We start from the raw sequence: 12261 nt of genomic DNA, 5'->3' as shown, positions 1-12261 counted from the left end.
ACAGATCAGGGTTAAATAATGTGGGTCCTAATGCACTCTTGTTATTGCTAATGTGTTTTTGATAAAGAGTAGTTGTCAGTGAAGGCTCTGCCTACTGAAACATAAAGAGATCCATTGAAGACTCAGTTTTGGTTTTGTGGTCATAAATCACAGGAAAATAGTGGTGAGTAATTAATTTAGCTTGCAATTATACTTATGGTTCAATGTCAGAAACTTCAGTTTCCTTTCTTTTTCTTGGACAATCTCTCTTTCTGTCTTTCATGTGCTCTCCAAATCCCTCCTCACTTTTTGTGCATGTGTTTGTGTGTGTGCGTGTGTGTGTGTTGTCTGACAGCCTACATTACGGACCAGGTCGACATTGCCACGCAGGGTTGGTTCATTGGTCTCATGTGTGCCATTGCACTCCTCATTCTCATCCTGCTCATTGTTTGCTTTATCAAAAGAAGCCGAGGAGGGAAATATCCAGGTAACACACAGAATGCCATGCAGTATACAATATATTTCACTGTATATTATACTGAACATTCAATGCAGTTCAGTATAATTCAGTAGATACTGTATATAAAAGTTTTGGATTCACTGAACTGAAATTCATTTGCTAATTCTGAGCCCCTTCACTCCCATTGACCTCAGTGAGAGATAAAAAGGACCTCCCTTTGGATCCTGTGGACCACAAAGACCAGGATGGATCATTTGATTACCAGTAAGTGTGTGTCCTGCTTTAATAATTGCTTCATATAATCACAATTAATTTTCCAGTTTGATCTCTATCCTGCCTTATGATTTTGTAGATGTTATATTGTGCATGTATTTGTGTTTTACCTGACGGTGAGTGCCTTTTTTTTTTTGCCTGTTTCAGGTTAGCTTGGAAAACGTAGAGACACGAGGGGGACATGTCTTTCTATGTCCTAATCAAAACTAATAAATAACTTTGCAACAAATCTAATTTAAAGATTGGCAACAAAGTTTAACAGGCTTAATTAAACAAACTCAAAACTTACACTAATCACAATCCCGTTAGATAATATTCATCATCAAAATCTAACATAAACATCCAAAAAAAAAAAAAAAGCTTTGCAAAAACCACAATCTCATTACGTAAGCTCAAGCTTCACTGAGAGCGGTACATGGGCAATGGCCATGGAGTGGCTCACCAGTGTATCAATGCTGTTATTATAGAAGGGAGGCTCATGGCATTGCTGACATCAGCTTTAAAAAGCCTGACTTGAGGCTTAAAACTGAACAATATTTTCTGTTTGGCATTATGTAACATACTGTATAGCATACTGTCTGACCACACAGAAGGTGTGTGTGCTGTTTGGCAGCTAACAAAACTTTGCAGTATGGTGCTAATCATATCTATGTATTTATTCTAAGAAGTAGTCATGATGGGAAATCATTAGCAACATGTGCAGGAGTGCTTTCTAATGTCTTTATTGCATAATCTAGACTCTGTTAGTTCATCCATCATAATATTTTTTTTTATAACTGCATTAATAGGTACATTATGCAGAAACTATGATTGAGGTGGTTTTCTTCTGTGGAACATCTTAAAGCGGTTAAGCTTAAACCAGTGGTTTAAAAATACAACGTGCAGCCAGTTATAAGAGTTTTATCACCTTTTTAGCATTCATCTTAATCTAATCACTAGATATTGCATATCTTCTGATGATTGGCTCAGTATTTTGCAAGTAATTAATAGTTCTGGTACTAACACCTCTGTCCCTCTCAAATTAAATCCTTGTCCCCCCAATCACCGAACACTGTTAAGGAACGAAAACAGGTATTTGGTTTCAACACAGCATCCCTCTTAGCCTGAGCATGTCAGCTATTGGTTGTTTTTGGAAGGGGAAGTCAGCTACATGGGAGGGGCTACAGCTGATATCCAATTCAAGGGTGTCAAACATTTGTTAAATATGTCTTTATTTAAAATGATGCACTTATAGTGAATGATAGAGTTATTCTAGTCTAGTATAGATTACAGTAACAGCAACATTTAATATTTATGAACCAAAACAATCTGCCAGGTACAGAAACACTCCCCATAAAAGACAGTTTACTGTAAGTGAGTGACAGCTTTTTTTTATTAGACTTCTGTGTCACAGCTCAAATTGTTGTATTGGAGTAGCAGTTAAGGGCAAAGTGCCTTTCCATTTGCCAGTGTTTGAGACCCTTGAGGTACTGTTCTTATATCTGGCAAGACAGCTAACAACTTGAAACAGACTGTTTTTCCTGCATGTGGTTTAACGATGGCACTGCTCTAATCTGACCTGCAGCAAAATGAACTCAAAGCTATGAAACATGCATGTAAAATGGTAAAATGTAAATTTTTCCAGGTTCTGTGAAAATGTGACCTCTATCTTGAGTTTTAGTTTAGTGGTTATAGTTTACTGTTATTTTGCTATAGTATGATTACATTTACTAGAGGCCAGCAATCCAGCTAGTAGACAATCAGCAGAAACAGCAAATGCGTAGCTTTTAGCTTGAACAGATCGATAGGGAAACAAATGTTACAAAAATAAAATGTTGGATAGATGTATGTGTTTAGCTATTAGTACATTTTCAGTCCCTTTCCAGTGGCTTCTTCTAACTGGTTTTCCCTCCTCTATTTTTAACCCTCCTCTCATTTTTCCCCTCTTGGTCCATGAAGGTCTCTTGAAAGGAAAAGGTATGAAAGTAGAGGAAACAGCTGCTTCAGACTTTCTACTCTACAGTTTATACATTGTCTGCTTTGAGTTTTTGGTTTTATTCAATTACCATGTTGGTCTAAACAAACTATAATATACAATATTGGAGCCAATTTTTTTTTTTAAAAAAAGGTGAATTTCACTGAGATTCTTTACCATAACTCTTTGTTAGACCTCTGGTTTGACCCTAATGCATCAGCTACATTCAATTATTTAACATCGTAAAATATAGTAAGGCTGGTTTTCCCCTTTTTCACCTCAGAGGCTTTTAAACTTTGCCTGTAAGTTAACCCTGACACTCCTAAATAATTTCAATGTTCATTTTCAATTTTTAAGTACACAATTCTTTATTGAATTATTAACATACATTATTTAAGCTTTACTAATTATTCCTTTAAAGTCTTTTATACAGTAATATATTTGTCTTGGAGCTTCATTACTGTATCACTCATAATTGTTGGTTAATTGATTAAAACAAAAACTCATGATAAGCAGTTTCAGGTTGGCCTGTATCTCATTTTGATGGAGGCTAGACGATTGTGGTACAGTTACCAAAACAATATGGTTTAAATCTAGTTTAAATTAAGGAATTAATAAGTTCACTTTAATAATGTTCCCAATGCTTTTTCATTGATCCCGTAATCACACTGTCACTGATATTGGTGTGGGTCTGAAACTGATGAGTTGTTAGAGCAAGGAACCATGTCTTCTAGCCTTATCATAATTTTTATAAGCAAAAAATTACAATATACAGTATATTAGGCAATGTTTATTGCTTATGTGAAGTTTAAATTAAATGAATGAATGAAATGAAAGGAATTAACAATATTATTGGTTGTCATAAAGGAAAAAGTAATCTGACATATTTCCTGTAAATAAGTGCATGGCCCACTGATATTCCACAAAATGAGAATAATTATTTATTCATTAAAAAAAATTGCAAAAGCTTTTGTCTTAACATAAGCATTTCTTTTTTATGTGCATCTTTTTGGCACCTTGCTAAGGTACTACACTTCTTGCATGATTAGGCTTTCTCTTCACAAACAACACCAGCATGCAGTTAAACGGACATATGTGTCCTAATTATTTAGTAAATACAGCCTGAACCATGAAGAATGATTCTCTGTAGACCACAGTGGTTCATAAATGAAGGGTCTACCCCACATACTTCTCTCACCCCCAACCTCCTTTTTTTTTTAACTTTGAAAGGCTTTAAAAAAAAAAAACAACTTTTTTTAAGGAAGCTTTTGCTTAGATGTTGTAGTTTCTCGTTCATTTGCACTATTGTTTTTCTCCTGAACTACAGGTAGAAAATATGGGTTTGCTATCCGGTGCAGATTCGCCTTTTTGCTTAAAAATGTAAAGGTACCAAAAGAGTAAGGCAGCTCAAATCCTCCTGTTCTGTGTACTTTTTGCTTGTTGTCCTAGTAGTAGTAAGTGTAGGAGTGAAAGGGTGCAATTCAGTGGATACAATTTAGTTTACAGACTTCATTCAACTAGCTGCAATTCTGCTTTGTGACCGTAAGGATAGATGGTCTGTGGAGTGCCCCCTTTCAGTTTACAGAACTTGTTATTCAAACTGAAATTCAATTTCATGAGTGTAGGATTTGGAAGAGTTGCAAAGTGGAATGTTAGCTTAATCACTTGTCTTTTTCTACTACCACAACAGCAGCGATGAGGACAACAAGCCTTTGCAGGGAAGTCAGACCTCTCTAGACGGCAACGTCAAGGAAAGTGACGACAGTCTAGTAGACTACGGAGAGGGAGGGGATGGCCAGTTCAATGAGGATGGCTCCTTCATAGGCCAGTACACAGTCAGGAAGGATAAGGAGGAGACGGAGGGCAACGAGAGCTCAGAGGCCACATCACCTGTCAATGCCATCTATTCTCTGGCGTAGATTCTTCCAGAATGAACAGAAGGCCAAATGCACACACAAGTAATTCAATATATACATAGAGAGAAATTTGGAACCACATATACACACTTAACACTGAGATGCACAGTCCCTATGAAGAAAGCAGGGGTGAGAAACAAACCCCTGATGGAGGGGAATTCAGAACTCGGACTTCAGTGTGCCTTTAGGGCAATGGGGCACAGGGAAGACAACAGCAACCTGAGACTTTCAAGCATTTTCTGTGGCTTTTTTTTTTTTTTTAATCCTGAACCCACATTCATACTTTCTAATATCAGAGAAAAGCAGACACAAGCAGCAGTCCTGTGACTGTATCAGTAGTTGGCCAAATCAACAAAGGAACATTGGCAAATGCCAATAATATGATAGATGTGTCAATAAAAGATATATGAATGCTGTAATCAGTGCTGGCACAGCTTGCTGTACCATAAAAATCTATGCACTATATATTACCATAATTTACTTTTGGTTGAAATTGGGTGATCAAATTTCTTCTTTTCTTTTATAATGCAAAAAGCATTAAGTTACTATTAAGTCACTGAAATGCTATACATCCTGGCACCCGTGCCCTAGCAGTGGACATATCTGCTGTAGTTTGATGCCTATTTTTGCAAGTATATTTTCATTGGCTGCATCTATAGCATTTCTAATTATCACCGCTGATGGTTATAGAGCTGAAGGCAAGCACCATCATTTATCAAAGTAAAAACGAACAAACAATCATGCAAACAAAAAATAAACACACTTTATTTTGGAGCATGGTCTTGTTTGTGCGAGAGACAATAGAGAGGTTGAAAAGAAGACTTTATCTCTGTTAGCTCAATAAAACACAATTGTATAATCATTTTTTTAATAGCTGGCACTATATATTACATAATGGGGATGATGATGATGATGATGATGATGATGATTAATTAATCTGACATCCACTATTTTTTCTAGTATTTTGGGCTGTGGTCTTTGTTTTAGTAAGTTTGTTCTAGGGTGTTTAGGTGCAAAGTAGATGGATAGACGTGGAAGCAGTAATGCTAAAAGGCTTGCATAAGCAAAGTTAATTCACTATTGAAAATTTTTTACCATCAGTACCATGCTTGATATTATCAACCATTTTAATCTTCTATATCTCCCACATCTTACAGAAACAAAAAACGAAACGTGAATCCAGACACTAGTTTCGATATTAAAACATTGCATAGTGTGATGTTATGTGAAAAAAATATTTAAATTGCTTAAATCGGGGACCATATGATTTAGCATGCTTTATTTTCAGAGCTTGGTTTTAACACTGCCTAAAAAGCAACTTGAAGTCTAGTGCCACTCACAGTGGTGGGCATGGCCACCTAGCTTCTGCAAATACAGCACCAATATAGTTACTTCATACAGAGGGCTCAGTGTATGTACAATTAAATATTTATTTGTATTTCATTTATACAATTTATATGATTAATATATTGCTGATTAATTTAATGAACACCCAATTTTAACTGCTTGTCTCATGAGGTCACTGAATAGTTTCTCACCTAACATAAGGTACAGTAAACATGTACTTAAAAAAATTATATCAGACCCATACTGTGTAATAATGGATGGGTGGGATACGGGCAGTGGATGTTTTATCCACTAATTAAATGTTTGAATCCATTAAATGTATGTTTTATCTGTTAATAGTGCTGTTTATTTTGTATTACTGTTATTGTATTACTGTTTCAATGTGTTAATATATTTTAATTTATTTCTTGTCACTTTTACATGACACAGAAAAAACCTGTTTGTTTATTTTGTTCAGACACAGTTTTGTGCTCTCTTTCATAAATGTAAATACTGATTTACAGACGGGTGGCAAATTAAAGGGAAACCTGGTGGCTCTTTTATGCTGTGGAGGTCATTTTGCTTGCATGGTTTGGGCCCACTTGTTCCCTTAGAGGGAAACATTATAGCAAATCAATATGAAGTTCTTCTTATTGATCATCTTTACTCAGAGATTAAGCATTTCTATCCTGATGGGAGTGGTCTGTTCCCGGATGTACCCACCCCCATCCACAGCTCACATCAACTTACTCAATAATTTTTTGAGGATGAAAATGATAAAAGCATATGCTGTGGCCTTCACAGTCACCAGATCTCAACTCAAATAGCTCTCAACTGACCTACATTTTAGAGTGACATTTTAGACAACTCTCTCCACCACCATCCTTACAACACTACTTGAGTGCAGTCAATATTCATTCCTCCAATACAGTTCCAGTAGAGTCAATGCCTATGTCCATTGAAGCTGTTCTGGTGGCTTGTGGTAGCCAAAGAATGTATGTTTTTTTACATTTTTTATTTTACTTTGTCACCCATCTGTAGATTTTTTACTTCACACTTAGAAATTGAATTATGAGGGTCTTGGCAGTGCTGCGTCCACCAAGGTCCAGCCAGAGGACCCCTAGTTTTCACCAAAATCTGTCTTTTGGGGGGATCCACATTGTTATTGTATTAGGTTGATTGTCATATCATATATATCATAAACTTGTGTCTCTGTATATTTACTTTCTGACAAAAGTAGTGAAATATAATGAGCTGAAGAGTTGTCAGGAGGCATGTCCACATCTCGCTGAGCTAAAGTTCAGCTGTAATAAATTGACTGTTGACAGTGACTGCAACATGGTTTTATTTTTATTAATCAAATTCCTGGTCAGGTTCTGCATACGGGTTTGCTTTGAGACTAGGTTAGGACTAATTCTTTATTTGTCAATTCGTTAGGCTTGTAATGATATCTCTTGTTTGTGTTGTTAAATACTATGTGAGTTTCAAATATAGCCTATTTTGTACTGAATGCAGTTCAAAATAATATGCTTGGATTGAATATTTTTTTGGTTTCAGCTATTATTCTTACTTCAGTCCTGGTCTCAAGTATTGAATGAGGCCAAGTTGTTTGCCCTGCTTTTCCGTTTCTTTTGTGCATATTTGTCCTGTCTATAGCCAGTTACTTGCACAAACCTATGGGCAGGAATCTTGGTGGCTGTAAGGCTTTGCTATTGTAGCATTTTGCCCTCATCTACTGGGGGCTGAGCTTATCTTTCTATTGGTGTACATGTTACTGTGTAAAGCAAGAATTTTGTCACTTCAGTTTTCCCATCATCACTGTACCTCACTATATCGCTTCTTCATAATATCCTCCTCCTGTGACCTGTGACATCTACTCACCTACCCTGTGTTCTAATACTGCCCTTAACACACCCTCATCGACATCACAAGTGGCCACATGCAGAACTTGCAGTGGGAAGAGGATCTTTCTGTGGGCAGCAAGCACAATGTGATTAAAACGATTTCTTTTTCAGTTTAGCAGAGTAAAATAACATTAGTTTCTAGTACTACTACATAATAAAGCTTTGTTTTGTTGTATGTTAATTAAAAAATATTTTTAGGGCTCTTGTTTATGCTTATGAACTCTGAATGTTTATTTTTTGGAATATTTAATTGCTCTTGTTTATGCTTATGAACAAATGTTAATATGCTTCATATGCCCTTATGCCCATATGCCCTTACTCAATAACTTCTTGGAAATTTGTATCAGTCTATAGTTAACATAAGACTCAATTAACAGACTTCAGACTTCCAGACTTCCCTTGAAGACATTAAACACTGGAATAGATTTTAACATGGCAGTAGGAATTTTTACAAAATGAAAATGGTGAGAAAAAGTGGGCTCAGGTATGCTGAAAACAGTATTGCTGTTAGGCTTTCTCCAATACCTTCTATACCAAATATTTTGCCAGTCTTGTTTTTCCTTACCATCAATGTCAGTTGAATGAAGGTGTAGACTGATGACTTGCGTGCATTGACCAAATGAAAGCACATGGATAATGGTGGCAGTGATGTCTCTGAGGCTTGGAACCACCATTTAGGGTAATTGCATATTATGTAAATCTGCAAAGTACAGTAAATGGACTCACAGTCTCCAACTTGGGGAGAGACCCTATTGTACATGCAAATGAGCATTTAATGTGTGTCTATTTTCCCTATTTTGGACCTTGGATGCATATCTTAACAGACATTTTTACTGCTTTCACAGACTTTTTTCCTTGCCCATGAAGAAGAGAGAATGAAATAACGTTCTAGCCAGGTTTATAACACTACAGTCATGTGAATTTTTTTTTAAATATATTTGGACAAGCAAACATTTGATCATCTTTTATATAGTGCCAAGTAATAAAGTTGATGTACTTGAACAAAACCACAAGGAAAATGAACTTTTCCAATCATTTATTCAACAGAAATATCAATCGATGTGATATTTTTGTGATAACTTCTTGTAGGTGATTTGCAGAATTGTCCACCAGGCTTGCTGGAATTTTTGACCAATCTTCTATGCAATATTCTTTCAGTTGCAAGATGTTTGAGGCTTTTCTTGTATGTACCTCCTGTTTCAAATCCCCCCACAACATTTCAGTGGGATTCAAATCCGGGCTTTGACTAGGCCATTCCATAACCCTCCATTTCTTCTTTTTGAACCATTCCTTGGTGGATTTGCTAGTTTGCTTAGGATCATTATCCTGTTGAAAGGTCCACTTTCGGTTCAATTTCAACTTTCGGACAGATGGCCTCGCATTATCTTCAAGCACTCTTGGATATGATGCAGAATTCATAGCTGAATCAATGAATACAAGCTGTCCAGTCCCTAATGCAGCAAAGCAAACATGTCTGCTATTACTGTGGGCAAACAACTCTCTCTTTGATTCGTCTCTCCAGAACACAGCCCTGGACTTTGCCTATATGCTCATTGAAAACTATGGTCTTGCTTTAATGTTTTTAGACAGCATGCCTCCCATGCAGGTCAAATTTGTGCAATCTCTTTCTGATTGTAGAAATATGCACTTTGACACCAACAGTTGCAAGACTTACTAGCAGATCCTGTGATGAAATTTTGGGGTTCTTGGAGACTTCTTTTTGCAGACGGTCTGCTCTTGGGCTGAATTTGCTGGGATAATGATAATGAATCTTTATTGGTCTTTATATTATATACAGCACAGTGAAATTCTTTTCTTCGCCTACCCCAGCATGCCAGGAAGTTGGAGTCAGCCATGATACAGTGCCCCTTGCTCAACAGTGGCAGCTTGGCAGTGCTGGGGCTTGAACCCTGACCTTCTGATCAGTAACCCAGAGCCTGGCAGTGCTGGAGCTTGAATCCCCGACCTTACGATCAGTAACCAAGAGCCTTAAGTGCTAAGCCACCACTGCTCCACTGGATGGCCAGTCCTGGAGAAATTGGCCGTCATTTGAAATCTGTATTTCAAATAATCCCTTGCCAGATTCATAGGCATCCACAACCTTTTTTCTGAAGGCCTTACAGAACTATTTAAATCTTGGCATAATGTCACCACACACCTCAATAACAAAGGGAACACCAGACATTAGATATGAGAGGGATTTAAATAAGACAGGTTTCACCTGCATTCCCTAAGCAGGTTCTAATTACTGGTACCCAATCTTGAACACCTGATTCTAATTTTATGGATTTGAGGGTGTGATCAATGTAGAGGTGTACTTACTTTTTCCATGTGACAATTTAATGTGTCATTTGATAGAGTGAGTATCAAATTTATTAATAGGCACTGTTTCAAAGAGGATCAAATGTTTGCTTGTCCAAATATGCCAAAAAAGCCAACATTTTCCATGGGGTGTACTTATTTTTTCATATGACTATTTCAATATTTCATATGCTTTTTAAATTTTTTGTACATTTTCAGTTTCTCTGCACACTGGTTTTCTGGCAAAATGCATACTATAGTCAACATACTCTACTAAATTTGAGAAAAAAAAAGGTGTGTTTTAAGTATTGAGCATTAAAGAACTGAAAATATAGATATGTATATGTATTTTCAATCCAATAATGTGTTTCAACATTTCAACAAATATCTTTAATTTTAGATTACAACATTTCATAGTTGTAAATTCTTCTTCTTCTTCTTCTTCTTCTTCTTCTTATTATTATTATTATTAATTTATTCAGTAATTCCTTTATGTTCAGAAACCACTTCATCCTGATCAGCTTTGGGGTTGATTTGCGCCTATCCTGGGAACATTGGGCGTGAGTTGGAAATACATCCTTGATGAGACTCCTGTCCATCATCATCATCATTATTATTATTATTATTATTATTATTATTATTAACAACACAGCACATCTTCTGAGTCATCTGGAACACCACTCATTGATATATTGCTTGTACATGAAGGGTAACATTTATGGAAATGTAGTAAGAAAGAAAAATGACATGTGACCATATTCACCATGTATGCGTGATTCACTATGTATGATGAGATGCTGCAACTTAATCTGCTAGAAAAAATTCCTTTCTTAATAGTAAAGCTGTCATTTTCTCTACCTTTGGTGTCTATGCAAATGCTTAATTTTAAAGTGTGAAACAAAAAAAGGGAAATGGCATAGCTTTGCTTTAATATTATAAGGTACTATCTGGTATTTTAGTCAAAAATGTGTTAAGCACATAAACTTCATCACTGGGGGATTCTTTGTTCTCCTGTAGTGTTTTTTATTTTATTTTATTTTGCAGTTTTGAGTTTAATATTTGAAAAGTTAAACGTTATATCTGCAAAATGTGTATAAAAAGAAGGTAAAGTACAGGTCTTGTTTGGTTTTATAATATATAAATATTATAAGAAAGACTCCAGTGCAGTGGGAAGCTAACATCAGATATATTACAATAAAATTAAATATTATAGACATTAGACTTCTACATGCAATATGTTTCATAAACTGAAGGTTTAAGTGTAACCAGAGACTGACGTTTAACTAGCATGAAATGTAAGGCATGTTTGTGTGTTTGCACAGAAACATGAATTGGATGTCTAATGCATTTTAACAATGTTAATTTAATAATATTGATACTTTAATATTGTTTTTTTTAAAAATGACATTTCAGAGTTTTGCTAGCTAGAATGTCAAATATTTGACCGCCCATATCCCAAAATGGCTCTTCACACAGCTTGAGCCTTGTAATATTATGATCATGATATCTACTTTTGAACTTGATATTTGCATTAATGCAAATGATCATTTATTATTCAAACATATTAATTTCCCCTATATTTACAATTTATAAAAGAAAGGACACATTAGGTGAACTGTCTTGAGTTTTTAACCAAAGGCCACAATTATAAAAAAAAAATAATAAAAAAAAAGTTTCACTGATTAACCTCTATTCCAAGACAAGATAATTGTTTCCAACAAATCTAGCTATATAATCTAGTCAGAAGACAATAGGGGAGGTATCTGTTTTTCTATAGACATTATCAGAATTTGTCTTTTATCCTTGTTCCATGATAGCTAGTGGCTTCTCCCCCGTATCTCTCTATTCATTTATCTGATCATCAGTGGTTCAAAGAATGTCCATTAAAGCACCCAGCTATCATCCTCATCTTTATAGACATGATGATAGAAACAGAAGTAAGATTTAAAAAAATCTCTACGGCCATAAATCCATTCAAGTTTCAGGAGACAAGAGCACTAGTGTCATATTTTATTAAAAAGACAGGAATACTTCTTGCTTGACCCCTATAAGTTTCGTAAATATTAACACAATACCGTACCTCTAAAATGAAAATGCTTTTCACATATATCTTCTGGAAACCACCAGCTTACATACCCATAGCTGGAG

At 35.7% G+C, this 12261-nt stretch overlaps 1 protein-coding gene across 1 annotated transcript in view; it reads left to right on the top strand.

Annotated features, from left to right (window-relative positions):
* nfasca (neurofascin homolog (chicken) a) overlaps positions 1-8913 on the top strand; it is a 72194-nt gene extending 63281 nt beyond the window's left edge. Inside the window, exons 26-28 of the mRNA XM_053652670.1 lie at positions 335-466; positions 634-703; positions 4357-8913. Of these exons, the coding sequence (XP_053508645.1) occupies positions 335-466; positions 634-703; positions 4357-4585 (431 nt within the window). The 3' untranslated portion in view covers positions 4586-8913. The remainder of the gene's footprint in view (positions 1-334; positions 467-633; positions 704-4356) is intronic.
* Positions 8914-12261: the final 3348 nt, after the last annotated feature.

Source organism: Ictalurus furcatus, chromosome 21 (genome assembly GCF_023375685.1).
Source record: "Ictalurus furcatus strain D&B chromosome 21, Billie_1.0, whole genome shotgun sequence".
Classification (NCBI taxonomy): domain Eukaryota; kingdom Metazoa; phylum Chordata; class Actinopteri; order Siluriformes; family Ictaluridae; genus Ictalurus; species Ictalurus furcatus.
The sequence above is the reverse complement of the archived record's forward strand: the minus strand, read 5'-3'. Positions and strand labels throughout refer to the sequence as shown.